This window comes from Anabas testudineus, chromosome 22, assembly GCF_900324465.2.
Source record: "Anabas testudineus chromosome 22, fAnaTes1.2, whole genome shotgun sequence".
NCBI classification, from domain to species: domain Eukaryota; kingdom Metazoa; phylum Chordata; class Actinopteri; order Anabantiformes; family Anabantidae; genus Anabas; species Anabas testudineus.
The window spans coordinates 18,123,443-18,149,162 of NC_046630.1; the positions used below are offsets into that span (position 1 = coordinate 18,123,443).

At 39.8% G+C, this 25,720-nt stretch overlaps 1 protein-coding gene across 7 annotated transcripts in view; it reads right to left on the reverse strand.

Moving 5' to 3' along the window:
• LOC113147947 (transcription factor 4) overlaps positions 1 to 25,720 on the reverse strand; it is a 193,597-nt gene that overhangs the window by 17,236 nt on the left and 150,641 nt on the right. For all 7 annotated transcript variants that reach the window (XM_026339298.1, XM_026339301.1, XM_026339305.1 and 4 more), the window contains 7 exons: positions 11,942 to 12,047; positions 10,605 to 10,753; positions 10,219 to 10,366; positions 7,305 to 7,375; positions 7,024 to 7,102; positions 4,469 to 4,548; positions 3,489 to 3,698 (listed from right to left, as the gene is read on the reverse strand). In XM_026339298.1, coding sequence (XP_026195083.1) covers positions 3,489 to 3,698; positions 4,469 to 4,548; positions 7,024 to 7,102; positions 7,305 to 7,375; positions 10,219 to 10,366; positions 10,605 to 10,753; positions 11,942 to 12,047 — 843 coding nt within the window. The remainder of the gene's footprint in view (positions 1 to 3,488; positions 3,699 to 4,468; positions 4,549 to 7,023; positions 7,103 to 7,304; positions 7,376 to 10,218; positions 10,367 to 10,604; positions 10,754 to 11,941; positions 12,048 to 25,720) is intronic.

Below are 25,720 nucleotides of genomic sequence, written 5' to 3' on the forward strand. Positions count from 1 at the left end.
CTTAGCGCATTAGGGTTAGAAGATTTTTATAGTTGTGATTGTAAGGGTTAAGGTAAGGGGTTAGGGAATGCATGATGTCAAAACGTGTCCTCACAACTGTAGAAAGACAAGCGTCTGTTTATTTGAGTGTACAATGCATATATGACTATGTATATGTCTCTCTCTCCCACATCAGTCTACCACCTGTTTTCCCAGAGTTATGACCTCAGCCTGCAGGCGTCTGTGCTTTACACTGCCAAACTACATACAGCTGTGTGTGTGTGTGTGTAAAAGAGAGCGAGAGAGGGACAGAGAGAAGTATGCGTAGACAGGAAGATGAAAACAACAGTGACAGAAAATATGTAATAAAGTAAATACACGATAACAAATGTGTCGATAACAGAAAATGTGTGAACACTAGAAAACACAGGAGATACAAAGTAGACACAGTAGACAAGGAAGTAAATTCATATGTGAGGAAAGAAAGAAAACAGTGAAGAAATTACAGAAAGGTTTCAGAAAGGGAGAGACTGGCATAGGATACTACTAATAACTCCAACTCCATCCAACTAACTCTTAAATGTACAGCATATAAAGAACACATAACACAGTCAGCTCAACTACAATTCTGTGTTAGTAATGTGGATATAAAAGTGATTCTAACATACATGTGCTAGCTTGCTAGCTAGCCCATTTACAGCTTAACTTCTACCCCTAACCTAGCCCAGACCCATACAACCTAAGGCCAGGTGCTTCGAAAAATAGTTAAACTGATTCTAATCACTAAAACGTACAGTCTGGTTAAATGATCGAGGGCACTCACTACACTGAGGAGATCTTTCAATGAAAGCTTTGCAATGGGAATTTATGAGTGAGGAGAAATACCTTTCATTGGCTGTTAATTTGGGTTCCCACAATGTGACGTTAACCAGCCTCATGCATTCGTCCAAGACTTTTATAAGGTGGTGTGTGTGTAGTTATAAAGCTTGTGTGTTTTCAGACTTACAGTAATGAGTCTGTTTTTATATCGGCCAATAATCCGGAGCCTGAATAAACACACACACACTTGCTGCTTCTAATGACAACACAGGGAGCAATTTATGAGCTTCAGTGTGTGTGTTTTTAAAGAGTTTATAAGTAAATAGTTTTTTTTTTCCAGCACACATCCATCACTTCACTTTATTCTCTTTTTCCACTGCATACATATAAAAACAAGTCATAAATGTGTTTGGAATAATTTCAAGATTAAACTGAAAAGTAGTTTCTCCAAATATTAGCTCTAACAAAAAGTAAACTTTAAATGTTTTCTTGGGCTAAATCTCACATCACTTTATGCAGCTTTCTGCAGGATGTCCCAAGAGGAGAGAAAGTGTCTAAAATAACCTCCAGATGAAGCTGAAAAGTAGTTTGCAAAACTTTCATTAAATATTAAACTTTTTTTTTTAACTAGAAAACTTAAAATTACATCATAAATCCAAATGCGCTTCTCTTTTCTTTCCACTTTGTTCATGGAAAGTAAAAAGTGTTTTTTATTAATTGGGTTTTAATTGGGATTTGGTTTTATTAAGTTTATGCATTATGTGCACAGAATAGATGCGATGTATGTAATGTAATGTAATGTTATGTAATGTTACAATGTCTAACAAGTTATCATTTTCCATCAATGTGAGCTGTGTGAGGTGTTTTCTTGAGAATTCAAATAAAGTTATTTATTTCTTTTGAGACTTATTTTTCTTTAAAGCGTAAGACTGGTAAATATCTATATTTTTGTTTTTATGTTATATTTTTCATCAACAAAAAATAGAGCGCTCATCGGTCGACACTACGTTACCATTTTGACTATTAACAAGCACCACCAGCAGAACATTACGGGAGAGTGCTGGTGCAGCAATACTCAGCAACAGCAATAGAGGCAGAGTGGTTATGCTGCAACGAACAGTATATATTATACTGCAGGATCTGCAAGATGACAGAAATGAGCATGAACTTTGATCTGTCACACAACACTCCAACTGGAGCAGAAACCACATCCAAACTAGTCCTAATGAGTACTTGCTTTTTCATAATAACTAGTTTGACAGGGATTACGCTGTTGCATTATTGTAGCTGTAAACACTAACTACATAGCATGTGATCACTCACATAATTTGCTTTAGGAGTGTATGTAAGGGATAAGTCACATGCTGTAATAGTATAACTTTATAATTGAGTTGTGTGCCCTGTAAGAAGCTAGTAAATTAGTGTCACCAACACACCAGAGGTCATGCATCTGAGCAGTTGACTCCACTTCAGACTAAAAAGCGACGGTTGTTCATGTTTGAAAAAAGACAGCAGCACTCTGTGTTAGGGAAAATGTGTGTGTGAGAGAGAGACAGAGAGAGACAGCTGGACAGATATGCGTGAGAAGAAGATAATCTCTGTGGGAGTCAACCAGCGTGTGTGTGCGCACGCACACACACACACACAGACACACACACACACAGACTGGCCTCTACCACAGGTGCTCTCCATTTTGAAAACAATGCTTCAAAGAAAACTTTAACAAAGAACAGAGAGAGTGAGAGACAAAGCTCCTGAACTACTGTAGTGAAAAGAAAGTAAAGCTGCTGCCAGCGTCCCCTACAGGACACAGTGTGCTTTACAGCCACAATGTTAAACAGCTGGACAGAACAAAAGTCAAGGGCTGAGTCTATGATTTTCTACAGAGAGGTGTAGATGAGGTTGTGACAGTGCAGGGTGGCTTGTGTTTTAGTTTGAATGAACATCTGGTGTGTGTGAGTACAGGTTAAAATGCACAAATGTACAGTACAAATAAATAAGGTAAGTCTGACTGAACACTTTCAGGCATCTGAATGCGTTTATTCTGGTTTTATAATGCCCTCTCTCTCACACCCTCCTACATCGCCTTATGTCACACAGCTGTTTGGTTCTTTATGTTTGTTGTTTCAAGCTGACAAAAAAAGCCAGGAGTCTTAAACATGGAAAACGTGACTGCAGTCTTTCTTTATGTTTACGGTTCAACCTAATTTTCTATAACCTTCAGTGGATGAATATTACAATTTCTTAAGTATCATGAATATTTTTTCACTGGTCAATTTAAATTCCTTGTGAAAAACATAGTTCGTTGGGTTTACTTTCCAAATGCAATTACCTTTTGTAAATCATAATGAGGATACATTATTGTGTTGTACTATTTTTATTAAATCCTAACAAACCTTTAACTTGATGAGTTTAAGGTTTTAATATGTGTGAATTAGTTCCTTCAGAAAATCTTCACTTATTTTTGCCTATGTATCCCAATATCCTAACAGTAAATGTAGTAATTGTAGACATCCATGTAAAAACCTGAATGCACATATATGTTCAGCGTTTTTGTTTGGGATTCTATCATCTTAAAATATACGTTATACTTAAAATGATCCATATTATCACGAAAGGGAACTTCAATGCGTCTCCCAGTCAAGACATCACCTTTACACCAATCAGCACAGTAAAAACTATGGTCTTACCATGAGTGAGTGTCTGTTGGCCGACAACAGCCCTGTCCCGTACCCGCTGCCCAGAGCACTCATTGCGCCGTTGTGCGTATGTGCGGCCCCGATGAGGCTGTGCATGTCACTGTGCCCACTGGTCATACCCGTTGATGGTCCCACCGCATGGCTCCGCAGTACATGGATGGCATCGTCCAAACGCTCTAGACGGTCCTCGATGCGACTTTGCTGCAGAAATCACAGAAAAATGATACATGACATACATGTTGAAATGTTCTTTCATATCTACAAATATAAATTCAACTAGCTCTGACCTTAAAACACTAATCAAGTATTGAAACAGAAAAGTTACTAGTACTATTACATGTGCGAATTGTTTCGAAGAAGGAAAAGCTCCAAGTCTTGTCACATTGCTTAATGATGGTGGCTAATGATAGCTAGCGGTGTAGTCAGAGTCAAGGAGGTGAAGGAACACCTGCTTAGGGTGAGCCACCAACATGAACAAAATGGTGTTTGTGTTTATATGGTTATCACTGTGAGGAGTAGCATGAATTTTTAAGTTTTGGAGTGAAGACAATTTTACAAAGTGAGCACATTTTAGCCGATCCTCACAATGAGAAGGGTGTTTAAAGAGCAATTTTGGGGTTTAGACTGAGTTTTAGGTCTAGAATTAGGTTGTGGTTAGGGTAAAGTTTAGGGTACGGCAGTTATGTTGGTGTAGATTCTCAGTCGTCGAGGTGAAGTTATCTGGGAGTTGAGTCATGGCAATTGGACTTTTTTGTCAGGTCAAAGCATTTCACTACTCATCAAGTAGCTTCTTCAGTCTGAGGATAGGCCACAAATTTATGCTCCAGGCTTATGGCCTCTAACCAACTATCCTCAGACTGAAGACGCTACTTGATGAGTAGATTAACATGGCCTACAGTAGGGGGTTAGGGGATGCATTATGTCAATGAGTGTCATGTCAAATGTGTGTGTATGTTTGTGTGTGAGCATACCAGAGAGTGCAGCGGAGCTTCGTAGTTTGGCGATGAAGCTCCCTGTCCACCATTCCTTGACCAGACAGCAGAACTGGCAGCTAGGTAAGAGGACACAAGGAGACAAAGACAGAAGAGGATGTGTTTTGTTTAGTTCCAGCAGACATGCTTTGAGCCGCATGTACAGTATCTTTGTCGATTGATAGACTGTCAGTCTGTTCAGGCTGTAACCTGCCTCTTAACCAGTGCATGCTGGGATATGCTCAAGCCTCATGCGGCCCTGCACAGAATAAGCATGCACACAAAAAGGATGGATGCCTGTGTGTGGATTACAGCCAAACCCTCCTCTCCTTTCATTTGTCAAAAAAAGAATCCACTCGACGTACAGCGCCAAACACCACACAAAAAGTCTTTATACACAAGGAGTTTCTCATCCTATCCACTTGTGGTGCTCGGACATAATAGACACAGAGATGAGGAGGAAAAGACAAAAACAAACCAACCCATATCTCTGAGCAAAAATGCTAATATCAGGCTTTTGTCTGTGAAAAAGGTACAAGTGGTTGATTAGCATGGGCCCTCTGCAGAATAAACAAGCTTTGTGTTTCTGTTCGTTGCTGCTTTTGTGTTTGTCAACGCTCTGAAGGGTTGTATCTGAATCGACAGGTCTCATTAGCTGGTAGACAGATGAGAGACAGCGACTTGTGTGAAGATACAAATGATTTATGTAAAGGCCCAGGCATGCTAGGAAATGGCACAGCAACATTCAACTGGATGTTCTTGTGAAATACGGGATTCTGGAGGCTCGCAGACGTATAAACAACTTGCAGGGCTAATTGGTGAACTATTGCAGCTGCCAAGCTAACAGTTTACATTAGCCAACTACATGCTAGCACTAGCTTCTTTCAGTCTCAGTTATTAAATGTCTCCTGACATTTTCATCCCACAGTTGTACATAATTTTATTCATTAATGAACTACTGAAGAGGGATCAAAGCTACCTGAGCTAATCTCATTTGGAAGTAGGGCAATAAGATCGCACACACGATCACAGCTGAAATACTGTAAACGTGTACATACCGTTGATCTCTTTGCTGTCCCCAAACCAGTCCTCTTTAAAAGACCAGGTCTTGAGTCAACACAACCAACTAAATATTCCACTGCTTACGGGTATTTAGAGATTCCTCATAGAACGTCCTAAAACTAAAACAGTCCAGTGGTGCTTTCACCCAATCACCAAAGAGAGCATTCATGTTGATGTATATATGTGTTTGATGTAAGTTCTAACCTGTAGTTAAATCACACTGGTAGCATTACAATACAACCCCCCCCCCCCTTTTCACTGTTTGCTTCCTCTCCTCTTCTTTCTCTCTTTCCTCATCCTGCCACCTCAACAACTTGTGTCTCCTTTCCCTTCAGTTTCCTCTTCTTCGCTCCTCTCCTCTCCTCTCCTTTCTTTTCCATTCTTGTTCCCTCCTCCTTCTTCTCTCTGCCCTCACCACTGATTTCTCTCTTGTATCTCTGATCTCATCTCATTAGCTCATGTTTCTCTTTTTTAATGTCTTCCCATTTTGTCTCACAGCCTTTTCTCTCCTCTTTCCTTTATTCATATTACATGCTCATTTCCATATGCTAATTAATGAATAATCACCTGGGTATATTCATGTGCAAATACAAATATATGTATTAAATGGCAGGGTAAATTATTCTGAGTCCAACACTGTAAAACACCCTCGCAAAATTAGCCTTGGATATCAATTTGCATGTAGTTTGCTCTAATAGGCTTCATTTGTAATTTGTAAAAAGTGGAGTAACTCTGACACAATGATAAACACCAATTATGGTTTAGCAGGCAATATCCCAGGCAGCTATAATGACGACGAGGAGGATGAGGAAGAGGGGAGGGAGCTTGTGTTCACAGTGCTGCTAGGTTTGTGAACGATTTGTTCGAAGTGGTGCTCGTAATTAAAGCTATCAGTCAAAAGGCGCGGCAGAGAAATATCAAACGGAGTGCGTAGCAGCGACAATTAGATACAAATTCGACACAACTATTATAAGGAAAAGTCATTTTTCACTTTAAGCAGCGAGGAGAGTTTACAACATCAGCAGAGGGAAGAAGTAATTGGTGGAAATATGAGAATAAGGAGGAGGGATATGGAGAGGAGCAATTATTAATGTGTATGGTCTGGACTTAGGCCTTGTCATCACTCTTCTTATAAACAATTATCTTTACATTTTTTTTTTTTATGTTTAGCATTTTCTTTCTTCTTTCTTCCTTCTCCTCATAGAGCTGAATTTAAGTCTTTTGGGCAAATTCAAAAAACTCTTACGTCAATTATAAAAGGTTCAAGTTAGGTCAAAATTTATTTGGGATAATTCTATGTCGTCTCAAGTCATTTGAAACCAGTTCAAGTCACACATCAAGTCCTTTCATAATGTTAATACAAGACTCATGTAAAGTCTGAAGTAATTTTAAACCAGTTTAAGTCTCAAGTTAAAGAAGTTCTCATGTTTGTGACTTTTACAACTGTCACACAAAATCCCACTCTGCTTCTTCTTCGAATGTCACATGCTTACCTGTGAGAGAGGGTGGGGAGCCGACTGGGGTGGAGGGATTGGATGAAAAGCTGTTGTTCGTGTGGTCTGGGGAGTAGATCTAAAAAAAAAAGAGGCCAGAGTACTTGAAAACGAAATTCAGATATGAGTGAAGCCATATGATAAACTTGAAACTATGAACTATTACAAAAAGATTTAAAGAATTGTGAATGATAAAATCATTTAGCTTAAATCAGGGGCCAAACAAGTCACTCACATCTGTACTGCCTTTATGAGTGTGTGTTTGAGTGTGCTGTACTTACTGATGCAAGTGCTTTCCCTAAGGCATCTCCTGTCTGAGAGCTGCTGGCTGCTCCGCTCTGTGCTCGGTTAGCTGAGACACACACATACAAGCACACAGGGGAAAAAGTGGGATGCATTCATGTAAATAAGGATGTTGTTGACCACATATTCTTCAATTATTCTTTCTAACTGTACTCCACTAGTCCATTCTTTCCACACTCTGACAGCATCTTTATTCAAACTGAAAATGACATAAAATCCTTAAAAATACTTCATTTGTTATTTTCTTCTTTGCAGGAAGTACAGAGGAATAACAAAAATAGAATGTTCTAAGAACAAATGCTATTGTCTGGTTGCTAATTGGACATATAGTTAATATGACCTCAAAAGACTTAATTCTTGCATGGACAGCTGTCTGTGGAGCACTTCATAGCCATGGTGCGAGGCTATATAAAATGTGATGGTGTGACAGAGCTAATTTGATAGTGTTCTCGATCCTTACTGAAGCAATCTGATGAGAATCAAAAACAGAATTTCACAGAAACCCACACTGAAAGTTTATTCACATTTTAACTGTCAGTATGTGTGTTTGTCTCTGTGAATGCTGGACTTAAATTCACCTAAATCTGTTTCACACACTTGAAGAGCACTGAGGCCAGAGAGGAAGGAAGTGACCTCACCGGACCAGATGAGCGCCCACACACAAACACACACACACACACACACACACACACACACACACATGCACAATAAGGCAAAGAGACTCTGACATGCTTACAGCTCATCTCTCCTGATAGCACATTCCAGATGGAAAGTTTACGCTCGCACACACAAGTTAGACATGCGTACACACACACACACAGCACAGAAAACACACATCCTTTCATGGCAAATGAATCCATTACATACAGTAGATTGGCAGAACTGGACGTCTTTAAGCTCTTAGAGAGAAAGAGTCAGAATAGCATATGTTTTGGGGTTAAAGCCTCATGTCTCACTCACGCCACACCACTGGCCTAGTAAACCAACCAAAGGATTACAGTTATACACACGTAAACACACAAAATCGGATCCCGACTTGATGCATAATTTAGAACATATGCAGGGAAAAGTCTTTTTCATAAATGAGAGCTTATAGACACAAAGGAGAAGAGCATTCAGAAAATGAAACAAAGATTTCATCTGTACATCACCTACTCAAACAGAAAAATGTATTGTTTTTTTCTTAATCCTTTTAATATAATCTTTCTATCATGCTATCACTCATTATCATTGACCTCATTTCATTATTTTGAGGTCTGCATACACTGAAAATCTTGTACAGTAGAAGATGCTGTTGCAGTAACAAGAACACGATCCCTCAACAGCTTCCCACCAGTTGTATTCATTGGAAGGTTTTACCAAGATTAACCCATTGAACTCTTGTTTCAAGCTGTATCCTTTCATTATGTGTATATTACAAGAAAATGATATAATTTTGAGAATAAAACATCTAGTGGGCTGCAAGGTGACTGTAAAACATTTGTTTTTTGTGAAACAGCTGTTTGCTTCTTTTACAAAAAAACAGCAGCAGGGATCAGTTTAGATTTCTGTCATTACCGTGGAACTGTATATTGAATGTAATAAAATCTAAGATAAAAAAAGGCAGGTAATCCTTACATCTGCTTGTTTTAGTAGCATTGACTTATAAACCAGTAAACTGCAATAGGAATTAACATACTGATACAGATGAACACAGGTGAGTTGTGCTGCAAAGTTTCTGAAATGTTTCTATGGACAGATTCATGCCCTTTTCCTCTTTGTGCGCAGCACTCAACATAAATATGTTGTAAGCACAGCTGCAGTTTTCTGTCAAGAGAACTCATCCACTTGTTTACTTATACAAAATCAGACAAAGGCAGAAAAACAGCTGTAAACACAGTATGTGTGTGTGTGTGTTTTCATGTGTGTGCACATGTGTGTCATATGTTTATACTTATACAACAGAATCATGTTTTTTATTAGGTTCCTCTTGTGTTTACACTCATCTGCTCTTACTTGTGTGTGTGTGTGTCTGTGTGATATCTTTGAGGAATGTTGGAGATGCATTTCCATGAAAACAAACTTTCAATCTGTTTCTTATTGCTGTTCTATTTGTTCTATGAGGCTCAAAGCAAGGGGTCCATATGGCATGCTGTTTGTGTCAATGATGTCAAGTTTTAGCCAAAATGGAGTACGAGTGTTATGCTCAGTTTGCTTCTACTTAGTTTTTGACAGTCTGTCTTTTCCTCTGACAGCGAAGTTTAGCTTCTAATCACTGCAGGACAAGATCTTAGTATTTATGTAATGGTAAATAGAAATATAGTCTAGCTATTGTTTTCTTCTGACTGAAAAGATGGTAAAGTTAACTCTACAAGTATATTATGGAAATGTTTAAAGAGACAAAACACAAACAAGTGCAGGCTGTAACCATAGATGAAAAAATCTAAATAACTGGTTACTTTCACAGTCAGTGAATAATTTTGTGGCAGAAGTAATGAGTAAGTAATGATAAGAATTAAAGCTTACACACAACGTGGCTGGGGAAAGTCAATGTCAAATCCTCTAGCACAGTCTAAATTAATGGAAAGTAAAGCTATCACCAGTCACAAGTGATCCTGAGGGGAATTTCACCAAAAAACAAGAATATCAACTTCATGCTCAGCTTCAGGGGATCACGAAGTTAGTTGGATTTATTCTCTGGGGACCGTGAATGTCTGCACCAAATTTAATACCAATCCATTCAATATATGGTTTTTCAGCCTCGCCCAAAATGGTGGACTGATTGAAAACTGTGTCACAAACTGACACTACCATCCCTAGAGTGGTGACTAAAACAATGATGTGATAGTAGTTAGACAGATCACATATAACATTTATTTGATTTGCTTCCATACACAAATGCAGGTGTTTTACCCATAATGCTGTCTGTGCCGTTGGTGGAGGCAGTGCAAGAGGCGGTGCTGTAATGATTGGCGCCGCCCCCACTTCCTCCCCCTCGGTGGAAGCTGGACATGGGAGGAAGGCTGGAGCTGATATCTGCAGATGAGTGTGACGGGTAGCTCTGCAGAGAAATGGACAGCACGGCATTAAAGTGGAAAATGATAAACTAATGCAAAACATGACTTAATAACTTAAGAACTAATTACCATATCCTCAATTCGTACCAAACACAGATATACACATAAATGTTCTATACTGGTCATCTTATAGTCTCACTGTGAAATGCAGTTGAATACTTCATAAAAAGCCAATAAATGTTTTTTAGTTTTCAATACACTGAGATTGACAGCTCTTCTTACCAATCTGTCATGTGGGTGAATCCCGCAGTAGGAGGAGCTCTGGGTGGGGCCATGAGCTGAGTTCCCACCCCCCAGCATGCTGCCATGGTATCCCTGCTGGCTCATACTGCTACTACTGCTGCTCCAGGGATCGCCGCTGTGGTGACCATCTGACAGAGACACAAAAAAAGATGGACAGGAAGTTACACGTGATTTGTTATTTGCTGCTTTTACATCAGTTTCATCCCCGTGCTGCTAATCAGTGTAAAAACATACTGAGGTTTCTTGTGTTCTTTTCTGTCCACACTGACTTGGTGTGTCTACATGCAGTTTAGTATTCTGTCTGACCCACTTTGTGCAGTAGCCTGATTTCAGAAAACACCTGCTTTCCTTCTTCAGGTATAAGAATAAACCCGTTAACAGACTTGCAGAAAGAAACCTGTTTTCTGTGTACTTTTATCCATGCCTGTAAAGTTTTTAAGTGTGTGAATTTATGTGAAAGATGGCCAGGTGACATGAAAAAAGAGAGTCTGAAAGAATTTGTTCAAATATGTAACATAACATAGCAGACATAAACTAAGAAAAACAACTTACAACGCATTCTTGGAACTTAACACCACTGTACATCCATGGAAATGACTTGTTTAATTGGCTAGCAGGTGTCAGTGTCAATGTAGAAGGTGTATTAAACTACGAGTAACAATTTTTCAGCTCAAACATTCATAAATAAACATACCCAAGCAAGATCAGTGCAAACAGATGTTAAAGTGACAGTTTGAGCTTTCCTTTTTTACGTGTGTGATGTGACCATGGTATACAGTAAGTGTGATAAAACACTGCAGACGTTAGTCTGACGTGTTATTAGTTAGTTCTCTTATTTTATTTTTCACTTCAATTCTGATGGTTTTACTCAACAAGCAAAAGCCTGAGAGCAAAATGAGCATCACTTTTAAAATGCTATAAATCAGCTAAACTTGCATTGACATTTGCTACCATTCAGATTCATTGAGATGCACCAATACACAAGGGAGTGACCTTCAGAGAGGGGCAGCCACAGTCTCTACTAAATGTTGCTCCGTAATGCTGCACTTCTATGACTGGTGTGCAAGCAGTGTGATCTGTCAGCTGCAAGGAAGAGCTGCAAAGTTAGCAAAAAACTACCTGTAGACATCACTGTTGTCTCCTGCAAAGAAACATTATCACTCAAACTTCAAGGTGATTTTGTCTAAGAACATCTATCAGCTCGGGGGAGCCTGAGCTCACTTTGTCTCTTATCCAGTGTCAACAATGAGCTCAGGAATCCAGTGGTAAAGGACAGACCCTGTGTGTGTCTGTGTGCGCGTGTGTGGTGTGAGTACCTGGCATAAAGAATGAGCTTGGGAAGCCAGCACTGGGAGGTTTGGAGGAGGGATAACCCGGTGAGTCCCTGTTGTAGTCGGCTGTACTGGCAGACGGAGCGTACACCTGCAGCACAAACACAGAAATGCAACACGTCATTCAGGAGTGTGCACACTGATCAAAACACAACACACATTGTTCACATCAAAAATCCTCAGCCAAACACTTCCGCTCCCTTATTGTATTCTGACTCAGAAGGAATATGCAGCAATAACCCTTTTTTACACACTACACTTTATTTCCCGAGCGTCCAAGCTAAATACAGCAGTTAATCTGGAAACTTTAGTAGCTATTTAGATTTGTTTAAAAATAATTTGTACGTTTAAAACACTGGTTAATATTAGCTGGTTAGAGTTGGAGTTTATAAATTATAATGGTTGATAAACACAAACAGTAGGCCTAGTTTTGTTATAACATATATAAGAGAGAGCAAGAGGGAAAGAAAGCAGTGATTTTGTGAGCGACTCCTCTCAGAGGGGGGAGCAAGCAGAACCAGCAGCCTGTCATCACTCAAAACAGGTGACGTTCCTCCTCAGCAACACAGCGGCTGCATGAGAACACAGTGCCTGTGTTCGGTCATGCCTTCGACTGGGGGGTCCCCGCAGCATGCCTCTGCGTATACGTGTGTGTGTGTGTGCATAGCGTGCGAACACTCAGCCATGACGCTCGCTCGCGCCACATGACGCAAGCCCTGGAACAGCTGTTGAAAGCACTCTTCCTTCTCTCTGTCTCCCCCACTGATACACATTAAAATGAAAAACCCACTCCACAGCTACCCACTCAATCCACTAAAAAAACGACATGGGCTGCTTTGTTAACTTTGGAGTATTTGCATATGAATGGAATACAGATGTGGTTCAAAAATCTCATGATAAAACACAGAGAGAAGAAATAAAAGAAAAAGCTGAAAAAAAAAAAAACACTTAGGGGCATTATAAAAAACTTCCATCTCACTTCCCACACGAGAAATTATTAAAAACAGAAAACAGCCTAAAACTGTTTGTCAAACGAAGCCCCCCTTCCCTGACTTTTCCTTCAGATCCCTAAATTCTTTTTTTCTTGAAGCTGTCAGATTTTACTTCTGAGCGGAAAAACTGGCACTAATATCCTTTTATGTGATTGTCCTGTGCTGCAGCTAAGGTAAATGTTCAAGACACAATGTGAACATACAGAGACTCTAGGGAGTCTGACTGGCAAATTGGCTGTCACACCTTTTTCTCTATGAACAGCCAGGTGTGCACAGATGTGAAAATGTAGAAGCTACAATCACACGGAGGTCCAGAGACCTGTACGTTGTGTTGCTTATGTTCTCTTGTCCCGATGCATTTTTTTTTTTTTTTTACCACGTGTCCCACAGCAAAAAACCTGAATGAAACACAAAAGAAATTAACCCCTCTGGTCCTCAGCAAAGGTCCTGTCCACCATTTATAAATTTCATCAGTTCAATCGGAATTTGCAGGATTCCACCCATGATTCCAGGCTCTCCCTTCATCTCCACTCCATGTTTTACAGTAAACATCATCCCCACAGTACATCTTCTGTCTATGTACATAAAACTCTACAAAAAAATGCTAAGAAAACAGAGCTCAAACAAGCAAACTATGCCTATACCTATAGAAATACGATTACAATGTGACCAACACTGAGTAAGCACGCGTTATGGAACATGCCCAGTATAGATACCTGGAAGGTTTTCCTAACCTTTACACTGTCATAGCTCCCATGTGTGATATTACAGAAAGGAAGAAATTTTTAAAAATGCTTGCATTAGACATAAAAACATGCGTATCAAACCTGACAGTTTAATTTTATCTGAATTACCTTGTAATCATAATATAAGTGGAAGTATTTAAATGTAATCTGATCATTTCCCCGGACTTCTATAGTAGTTAAGGAGGTGAGAAAACATGCAGATATGATCCTTTCAGCTCCTGCTTCTATTGAGACAATTGCAAAATTCAATAACTTCAGAACATAGCCTGGTGTTGATGTTTTCTGAAAATTGTTTGGTTGCAGAAAGACGCCAACAAAGCGATAAATACCACAACAATCAGGATAGTGGAGCAGCAGGGAACCCTGGGAACTGTGGGAATGAAAAGCTGAGGTCAGGAAACACACACACAAACACACACACACACACACACACACATATTCACAAACACACAAACTGTATTAGACAAACGTAAGGTGCTACAAGATGTTGATGGAAAAGGTTCTCACAGTGCACCTTGCATGACTTTAAGGATCCAAATTCTTCAGTCTGAGCTCTCTCTCTCTGACACACACACACACACACACACACACACACACACACACACACACACACACACACACACACACACACACACACAGCGTCTGTAGATGCCATTAGACCTAAACTGAAATTCCCTCAAACTTCCTCCTCTTTCCCTCTGAGAACTGAGTTTGTGCTACGATCATAAAACCACATTTATTGACCCAAAGCCTGTACAAGTAAGGACACACACACACACACACACACACACACACACACACACACACACACACACACACACACACACGATTATGTTGTTCCTGTTGAAAAAAGTTAGATTTATGTCTAATGTTCAGTTCAGAAATATTTTCACATTCAGTTTAGACTGGTGAGGAAAGCATGTGTGTATGTGTTTGTACTTCAGAAAGGCAGGAACAGGTGCAGAGTGTGTTCAAGTCTGAAGAATGTACAGCAACACAGGAACAACCTCATCTGAAACACTCACACACACATACACACACACACACAGGAATGACAGTATTCCCACAGATAGCTAGCAGACCTTGAGCTAATCAGAGGAACCCTGGACTGTGTTGTCATCTCACTGACAACTGGCAAACCACAAGCCACAGAAATATAATGCGAACCACAATAGAAACCAGTGTATGTCAATCAGTAACCTTCATATGGAGCTGTTTTCCACAACATGTCTCAGTTGGATGTTCCCACAAAAACCTTGTTGGATACTTTCTATGTGAATGTAATTGGAATTAGAGTGGGTCTCAGTAGATTTCTACTACAAAACAGAACCAGTCCAACAGGTGTTGGAAATCATTTCTGTGCTGTGATACAACCACATCTCTGTGCCACAACAGAGTCACAACCAGTTGTGGAAAATTACAATGTGGACCACAGAAGAGACAAAAATCATTCATACAAATGTTCAATCACAGTAAGTGAGAATGCAGTAATGGTTCTGTTCTTATATTACAGACTAATCCTAATCCCGACATAAGACATTGAAGCAAATTGTCTATACAATAAAACAGTTAATCTGAAACACAACAGTTACCATACAAAGCCTTTCCACTGCAATGGTAAAGAACACAATGGAAGCAGGGAAAACACTCCTGTTGAACTGTATAAAGAACAGTCATTGATCAAGGGCGTTTTCAAACTAATAGTTCATTTGCTCTGGTTTAAATCAGTGGACCAGCTGTTTTTTTTAGATGTTTTCCACCTGGTTCCATTTCCTGTTACACAGAAAAATCCAAGAAAACTAAAGTGCATTAACACAAGCCACACAAAAGGAGCCTTGTCAGGTAAATGGTTAAAAGGAAAATGCAACAACGCTTCAATCTGCAAAGATAAGATGCACTGCCAACTAGACGTTAAGCAAAAATCTTTTGTTCTCGGCTGGATTGAGGTCAGATTGCATTCTCACCACTAACAAACTGCTGGAGAGTTGTTTGAGATGGAAGACCACAAGTAGTAAAGCTTTTTTGTGTGGTGTTCATCCTCATCCGAGTGCAATTGCTGTGTTCAGATTTGCCAAAACAAGAGTGAGAAAAACGAACCCGAGGTAAAGTCGACCGGACTAAACAAGGCAGACATAGTGGACATTAAACTGAAATGAAACCAGTTAGGTAAACCCAACCTGTCCCACAAACAAAACCAGTTCTTCATAATACGAACTGACATAACAACATTGTGTCAAATTAGGCCCAAATGGGAAGTAACCAAACCAATCTTCTGTTTCATAAAAAAAAAAAAAAACAGAAGGGCAACGAACCAAGCCAGCTGTGTGTGAATTAACACAAACACAACAGAACCAGTTCTGTAAAACAATTAATTGGATAGCACAAACCAGTTCAGTTTGTTCCTTTCAATCACTGATAGAACAATGTCTCTATTAGAAACCAGAGTCTGCTGTGTTAACTGCTCAGAAGAATCTCCTGAAGAAACAAGTAGAAGTGGTTGTTTAACCTCCCGCTGTGCTGTGACGTTTGACGGACTGGGAGAATCTTCAGATATTGTGAAATATCACAGGTTTCATCAAAGCTTTGTTCTGCCTCCCCCCCAGCAAAAACGCAAGAAAATAAAGACACATTCCACTGAAAATTGATTCCTCATGGAGCTGGCAACAATCATATTCAACATCACACAGCAACTCACTGACCTGAACCATAGGTAGAAAGACAAAAGAAACAACAAGTTCAACTTTGAAAGAGATGATGCGTCAGAGCCCACACATAGTATCAACCACAGATTACAGGGATTTATCTCCTACAAAACATACAACGTTGTACAACATCTAAGTTTCAATTAAATTTAAAAGGTACTTGTGATGTTATTTCCAAAAGTATGATTACTTACATTAGGACAATGATTTTAGCTACATGTATTTTCACGAAGCAAGTGCTGCCTTCTGAAACTGTGTGTGGACAGGTTTATGGGTTGCTCACAGTATTTGGATCCTCTCACTCCAACATTTTAAGCTTTTCCAGTCCCTGAACATACAGCAGCACCAGTTTTAGCTGCAGCTGTGGAGCTCTGACAGCTCACTCTCACCCAAAGCAAAAGACCTGCAATGTCCAAATTATTTTCCAGGACAACATAATGTTTTTCAAGAGATTTTGTTATTTTTTCTTATTTCCTCTGACTTTTCCATGAATAAATTCCAGAATTTCCAGGACATGTGGGAACCTTGCACTGTGGAGGAATAATGAAAGCATGACCTTAAAGGAAGAAGAGAAAAGGAGTAAACTTTATTTTCTCTGCAGTGTTTCAGTTGTAACTTGTTGACAGTGATGGAAATGCTGCCAGGCCCCGAAGGGTTTCGTTAGAGAGGATGAATGGAAAGACAATGGAAAAACAATAAATAGAACAGAATGAAATGCAAAAAGTTGGATGCAGATAAAAGACAGTAAACTGAAATAAAAGAGAGCAAAGTGGAAAGAGAGTAAAGACGGAAAGAAAAGAAGAAGAAGCAGGAGGCTTTTTGTCTTTGTTTCGTGTTTGATGATTCTTCTCCCTGTTATTGTCTCCAAATGTGGGGAGCATCTGTTCAACCTCTCTGTCTCTCCTTCTCCTTCAGCTCTCTGACCAAAAGAAGGCCAGGCGGATGAAAAAGAGGAGAAGGTTAAGGAGAAGAAGGAGCAGCTAAAATAAGTCTGCATACTTACAACAGGCTGCAGATGTTTTTGGATATGGACAACTTATAACATAGATTGTCTTTCCAAGTACAGGACAAAGAGTAACTAGTAGTAGCAAGTGAGTGATACTACACAGTAATTAGTCCAGGTTTATATATATATATATGCATATATGTAAATGTATATCTCTTTCACCATCAGCTCAACCTCTGCAGAAGTTGACAGAAGTTCGCGTCCTTCAATACAGCACATCAGCATCATCATAAGGTCTACAGTGATTGTCCCCACTATGTCTGCCAGAAACCTGTGGGTGATCATTGATGATCAAATGAGCTTTACCAACACATCTCTGTATCAAGGGCATGAAGATTTGCCCTTTTCATCTGTAAGATCAGACCCTACCGTTCGGACTATACAACACAACTCCATGTGCAGGCGCTGGTTACATCTCGGCTTGACTACTGCAATGTCTTACTGACAGGGTTACTAGCATGCACCGTCAAACCTCTCCAGATGATCCTAAATTAAGCAGCACATCTAATTTCTTTTCAGCCAAAAAATCCACAAGTCTTCAAGATGAAGATCAGATCACATTTTTTGATAAATGAATGCAGTAAACCACTAAATTCCAAAAGGTTCACTTGCTTTTTCTTGCCACTGTACATTCAGCTCCAAACAGCAACTACACTCATGACTTCATGTTCAATAGCTCCCAAAATCTTGACTTGCAGGTTAATGATCAGGTTTTGGTTTTAAGCTCACTCAACAGATTTATCATAATTGTCAAACAAGTTAGTGTTTTGTTCAATAAAAGTCTTAAAATTGTTCCTGTCTTGTTTTGTTTTTCTTGCCCTTCTGCGACTCATCTCTCTCTCTCTCTTTTTCTCTCACTCACACACACACACACACACACACACACACACACACACACACACACACACACACACACACACACACACACAGTTTACCACGCTTCATCCAAAGCAGATGTGCTGGAATGTGAACACTCAAAGGAGCAGTCACGAAACCTCTTGACAGACACACACGCTCATACACACACACACACACAAACATACACAGTCGACTGCACCTGTGCCTGTCCAATTTTTTCTCTATTTGTTTCACTCTCTCCCTCCTCTTCTCTGTCCTCTGCCACTCTCATTTCCAACAGGCTGCCTCCGCTTTCATCTCGTCTTTATTCACCTTCACACAAACAGTTTAGCGCCACAGGAACCAGGAACAGAAGGCACATGCAGAAAAGTCTACAGCTCAAAATACAATATAAACAATAATTTAGGAGTAACTGAAGTCAGTCACTCTGGAGGATCGGCTGCTCTCCTGTCACAGTACAACATAGAAATCATCGCTGACATGCATATATTCATCTGCTGCATCTAACTCCTCCTCTCTCCACCTGTACACGTTTCATCTCCGTTTACCACTCATGCCGCTGTGCTCGGCGCACCGCCCGGAGGCAGACGTGGGAAAGCAAATCAAACGCGCCGCAGACGGATCAAACATATTTTTGGGGGATTTCTGTTTTTTAGATGTATTTTATAGCGGAGATCTGAGCTGCGGCCTCGAAATCCTCTGAAGGTTAATTACGTGCCTGATCCAAAACACATGGAGGGAAAAATTCTGTGTGTGTGTGTGTGAGAGAGAGAGAGAGAAAGCGGAAGGAAATCCCACCCACCACCTCTGAGCCGAGCCCTTTATTCTACCAACCTGCAATTGCACTAATGTGAACCAGATGTACACACTCTCTCTCACACACACACGCAGTTTGAGTTTTGAGCACGGCTGACTAATTGACTCCATATGATGCGGAGATATTAGGAAAGAAAGAGGGAGAAAGAGAAAAAAATAAAGAGTGAAAGGAAAGAAACAGAAGCAGGAGAGAAAAGGAGGGAGACACAAATTTAAAGTTCATGAAAAGCAGAGAGCGAGAGAGAGACAGGGAAAACCATATATGGTATTAAAGAGGCAAAGAAATAGGTTTTCAAGATGTTTGTGACAAAACAGACAGAAACAAAAGAGAAATAGAAAATCGAAAAATGAAATCAGAAAACAGACTGAAAAGAATCCGAATGAGGGGAACAGAGAATACGATGTAGAACTGCAGAAAAAGAAAAGGTCAGAGAAAACAAAAAAAAGGAGAAAGCTTTTATTTTGAAAAGCACAGTTACAAAGATAAAAATCATTAAGATAATTAAAAACAGGAAACACAGACACAAAGAGAGCAAAGCAGTGATAGGACGAGCAATGATAGAAAGTGACAGCTCACACACTCACACACACACACATCTGCAAAAATACTTGTGTGTAATTGAAAACACGCAGCGCTTTCACACACTCACAGCGAGTTTCATGGACCGAAACACATTCTTCAAGTCACTTGTAACTGAATACACACACACACACACACACTCCCTGTGGAGCTCAGGCTTCCTGTGGCTTGATTAGAGCCCCCTATGTGAAGACAAGTGGACTCAACGTGTGTGTGTGTGTGTGTGTGTGTTAGCATGGTGCACCTGTGACTGAAGGGGGGTCGAGTTACTCAGACAGAAAACACTGGGGGGCCGGACAAAAAGAGAGAGTAAGAGAGAAAAGAGGTGTGTGACAAGTGTATGTGTGAACTTTTTAGCATCATAAAAGTGTGTGTGTGCGTAGAATACTTCAAGGAGGAAAAGAGCTATTCATGACTTCCTCAAACACACACAAATTCATGACGGGTTTCCTTTAATAGATCAAATGACGTTTCCATTAATTGTGAGGAATCTATTTTTGCATCCACCCATCTCTTCTCCTCTCCTCTCTTATTTCCTCCTCTCCTCTCCTATGCTCTCCTCACCTCTTTTGCGTCTTCCTCTCCTGCAGCAGACTGTTTATCTATTATTTACTGCTCTTCTCCATCAGCAGTAACCCAGTTTGCGGCTCTTCTTCTCTCCAGCCTCAGGCACAAATTCTTGGCTGCTACTGTGGCTTTTCACCAATTTCTGACTTTTTAGACTTGAGTTGTTGATGTCCTGTGTACAGTTCTATTTTGTAAAGTTTGAAACCTTACACTGTAAAGTGCCTTGAGATGACTTCTGTTGAGATTTGGTGCTATACAAATAAAACTGAATTGAAATAAAATTGAATTAAATGTCCGTCTGTGACTCTGAGTGAGTCAAACTGCTGAGTAAGATTTAGGTTCTTCGTCATCAAAACAAACAGCAAGGACAGCTCATGTGTTTACTCAGTTCTAGAAATGATGACTTCCAACAAAATATGGTGAGATACTGAATTTTTTACAAATAACGTATAATGAATCATTTTATGGACTGGAAAGATGGAAAGAAAGACATTAAAATAAAGAGGAGGTTTAGAACAAGAAAAGAAGCAGCAGACCGTCCAGCTGTGGGATGTGTTTACACTGCAGCCAGTAAATTAATTCAAGATGGAGGATGGTCTCGCCAGGAGCTACATCAAAGAGTCAGACAGCCGGTGAAGTCACAGCACTTTAATTGACCACTAATTACACTGAATTAACTAAAAACTTGGTGTGTATGAGTGAGTCTTCTCTGGGGCCTTGTCTGTATGTATTTTAAAAAGATGTGGTTGTATACATACTGTGTGTCTATATTCAGCTTTCACTTTGACTTTTCCTTTTCTTCTTCCACAACTCCATCCATCCATCCATCCATCCATCCATCAGTAAAGAGTCCAATTCAACACACCCTCACAAAAACCGACAAGTCCCACACAGTGGCTAAACAATAATCTGTCTCTCTCCTTGCTTCAGTTTGATTGATTCTGGACAGAATGATGATATTTTGATGATAATTTTGCTCCCCACATGCTGTTTTGTCTGTTGCCTTCCTCTTATCAACAACTCCAAACTTCTTAAATGTTTGGTTTCTGACATCTAAGTCACATTTTGAGATTTGTTCTTTTCTTCATTTGAGTGGTGCATCTGCCGTGTTGTCATCATTTACAGTCGACACAGAAGCTGCGGTGGTGGCTATTTTTCATAGATGTAGCTATGTGGGAAGATGATGTTCCCATTGTTTATCCCGCCTTCTGCGCTCTGATTGGCCAACAGGTTTGTGGGTGAGAGAAACAGCATTCATTTGGCACAAACGTCCAACTTGAGCCACTGAACAAATCCGTCAGATTCAGAGCTCTGGGCCTGGGACTTCTGGATCCAGAGCCAACAGCAGGATATTCTCACATTGACAGGCTGTTTGGAGTCAATTCTAACCTCAGCAGAACCAATCCGAGCGCATTCTTCGATATGACACGCTCGCTTCTGGAAGAAACAAAACATTTTCGAACTGGTGTGACCACTTTAACCTTTAAAAGAGAACTTTTTACATCCGTCCAGAAATTCCCAGGAGAAAACTGAGTACGAGAAGTCCAGAGAAATAACAGAAGATTTAGAAATGTAAATGAGTTCATTAAACACATCATATACAGTCTATACAGTCCCCATACTGGATGTTTGGGCATAAGCACAGTGATCATGGCGGGAAAAAAAGACATCATTTTCTGTGCTTCAAACAAAAAGTTGATGCTGCCATTTTTTTCTAATATGGACTGTTGTTATGCATTTCTGTCACAGATAAAGAAAGTGATATATAAATCAATGCTTTCTCAAAGATACAAAATACTGCAGCTCAGCTATATGTTCTGTCTGTTTCTGTTTTAATGTTTCACCCAGACTGATGATCTGTGTCTCAGAAATGCATCAAACTAATCCAATCTGTATGTGTGTGTGTGTGTGTGCAATATCACAGCCTTTCACATCTCCTTTCCCAGGAAATTGAGTTCGCTCACACACACACACACACACACAAAGAGGATGATTCCAGTGATGGGGGAATATGGAGGCTCATAGCAAACATAATGTGGCTTTATAATGTCCCCCCTGACACAGGAAATAGCCAGAGGTCTGGAACAGAGTTTGTGTGTGTGTGTGTGTGCGCATGCATATTGTGTGTGTGTGTCTGAGAGGAGAAATACCCATCAGAGGAAGGAAATAACGAATCGCAATGCGGCTTTTCAGAACACAGAGGGCTCCATAACTATGCACACATACACACACACACACACACACACACACACACACACACACACACACACACACACACACACACACACACACACACACACACACCAGTCTCATCGCAATTGATCCTATGAAAATCACATATTTTCATATAATTTCCTACTGAAAGCAATATTTTTTCTGGAATTTTTCAATATAAAATTGCCTTTTAAAAATTATTGCCATAGCTATGACAAAACCTGCTGACACAGCTCAGCGCAACTACAAAATCAAACCTATTAAGTACAACTAATTAATATCTTAAAACACAGATTAGTAGGTAGTTTTTTTTTCTTTCAACAGTTTTTTCAACAGCATTTGTTTTTTGTGTCCATAAGAATTTATTCTGCAGCAGAAAAGGCTAAACACACACATGCAAGCATTTGCACAAACACACACACTCACTGCATAAATTAGTGTGAAAAATAGTGATAGTTTTAAACTTGCTGTAAAATTAATTTCTGATCAAACTTAATTAGTTTTTATGCTATGAATAGAAACATAATAATAATGTTAATGTAATATAATAGTAATATATGCTACAAACTTTTTAAATAGTCTGCTGTGTGCACATTCAGAGTCTGCCCTTGTTGTGTGCATATATATATGTGTGTGTGTGTGTGTGGTGTGTGTGTGTTTGTGCGTGCTTTACCCATCTGTGCAACTGAAAAACTAGGGGGTATGAGCGTGCCTGTCGGCACATGAGAGACCCATCGCAAGTATGTGTGTGTCTGTGTGTGTGTGATTGTGTGCAGGTTTTCAGGCCGGAGAACAAAAAGCATTTCTCCACAGGTGACGGCTCTTTACGAGTCTCTTCCACACTCATTTTATTAGCCTTCCCAATTTTCCTTTCAACCACTAGGACTTTTTTTCTGTTTGTGGCAAAGTCTCCACACAGATGTTTTTTTCCACCTCTGTTTTTCACCAATTTCCTTTGATTTAATTACTGCCACATGCTGCCGGCTGCCAGAGATTGTTAGCAAGAGAACCGCCTCGACCAATGCAGAGTTGTGACAGGCCCGAAGAGGAAGACACAGAAAACACATGGAAATAAAAATGTTAAAACACACACACACACACACACACAGGAAACAGGCACCATTTGGTCACCAAGGGCCTGCGTGTGAAAGAACAATGACAAAAAAAAAAAAGAAAACAGATGCACAAAAAGATTTAAATTACTATACCTGCAAGGACTGCTACTCTCTGTGTTCCTTTGTGTTTCACAGAATTTTAGTCTCGTGGTAAGGAGCTCAAGTCTGTTTGCTAAGCTAGGTGAAATGCAACCTAGAGGCAGCAGTGGCTCAGTTTCAGTGTAGTTGTCCATGACATCCATGGTTGGTGGTGCAATCCCCTTTGGTTGACGTGTCATTGGACAAGACAATGAAACGCAGTAGTGAAGTAATACTCATCATCTATCTAATCATCTATGTGAAGGTGTCTAACAATAATTTCCCCATTGCAATTAGTAAGGTAGCTGAAAATTTAATTAAAAAAAACAACAAACATGTTCCAAACTCTTCCTAGATATAGACAAGGGGGGAGTCATGCTAATTTACTATCTTCAGCGTTGTAGTTTTATAGACACAAAAACACACACACTGATAAATTCAATATGACTACGTTTAAACCCCACAGAGAGTGAAACAATTCAAAACCTGATCCAGTCTAAATCATTTTTATGCAATGTGTCTGTTCCTGTTTGTCCTGAAACAGATGCATGAAAGAAATATGTGTGCATGTGTTTGTGAGAGAGAGAGAAAGAGAGAGAGAGATGGAGTATGTACTATGTATGCTCTTTTGTCCTGTTTTGTCAGGTCAAAGGTCAAGCCAAATAGCTGATAAGGTTTCTTTGTATTGTTCAAGGGGCCTGTGGTAGGACAGGTGTTGGATTAAAATGTAAAATTTGAGCCCACATCTAGGAAGCTAGACAAGAAGATCACACTGCAGAGGTAAAGAGTTGGTGTTGAGCCAGTTGGCTGTCTGACAGCTCATTAAGTGGTTTTATAAATAATCAACTGATGAAGTAATTAACTATCTCTAACATGAGTTTCAGAGAGACACTCAGAACAGTTCTATGGGACTTTCCCATATAGGGGGGCGATGCACTGTCCATCACAAATTCATGCACACAGCTCTACAAGCACACAAATATATGTGTATGTCTAGTGTATTTACATCTACTGCAACATGTTGTCACTAAAGTACTGGGGAGTGAGTGGAGCTGCAGGGTTGATTCCCAGAATGGCAGGATAAACATTTGCAGGAGCAGTATTGCCAATAAATATTAATTATATTTAAAGCAACTTCAAAACTGAGCACATCCATTTGCAAAATTAATAAATCATTAAGTCAAAAGTTATAATCCACTGGATTATTTTTAAGTTGAGGTATCACAAATTTTGTTAAGTAAGTACAGAGCACTATCAAAGTACGACCTCAGTGCAACAAAACTCAGTACACATGTGACCACTGCCGCAAAAGTAATATCACCTGTAACTAACAAAGACTAATTACACAAACAAGGTTTAAAAAGAACCTGTCAACACCACAGACTCTGTGTCAATATGGCTCTGACTGCTAAGAAACTGCATGAACACATTCAGTATTTACACATTTAAGACTACCACAGTGACTGCAAAGTGCCAGCTGCGACATGTGGAGGTGGTAGTGTGCTTGTGTGAAGCTGCATGAGTCCAAAAGGTGTAGAGGAGAAGGCATTTATAGAGGCACGGTGTGAGTTTGTAAAACCAAATACTGAATGAAAAGATGATTCCCAGTCACTGGCTGGAGAGGAATTTTCCAACAGCTGAAAAGAATCATCAGGACAACACAACATCTCTCCACAGATTTGTACAAGACCAGGATGGTCATCCAAAATAAAGTTGGAACCACAAAATATTTAAAAAATGACAAATGGACTTTTGTTGCAGCTGTTTTTTAAATGATTTCATTACAGTTTAATTAGCAAGTTTTTTCTCAATCAGCCACCAAACAAGTAAAAACACTTTTCCAGACATCGCCTGCTCCTCATCATATAAAAAAGAGAAGAGACAAACACAAAGAGAGAGTGAGATATAGTGAGAGAACGTCATTATGATTGGCTGTTTGCTGCCACCATGTCAAACACACACACACACACACACACACACACACACACACACACACACACACACACACACACACACACAAACGTGTTCTCTCAGCTGGCACAGTGGCAGTGGGCCCGACAGCCAATCAAAATGCTTGTTGCAGGGCACGC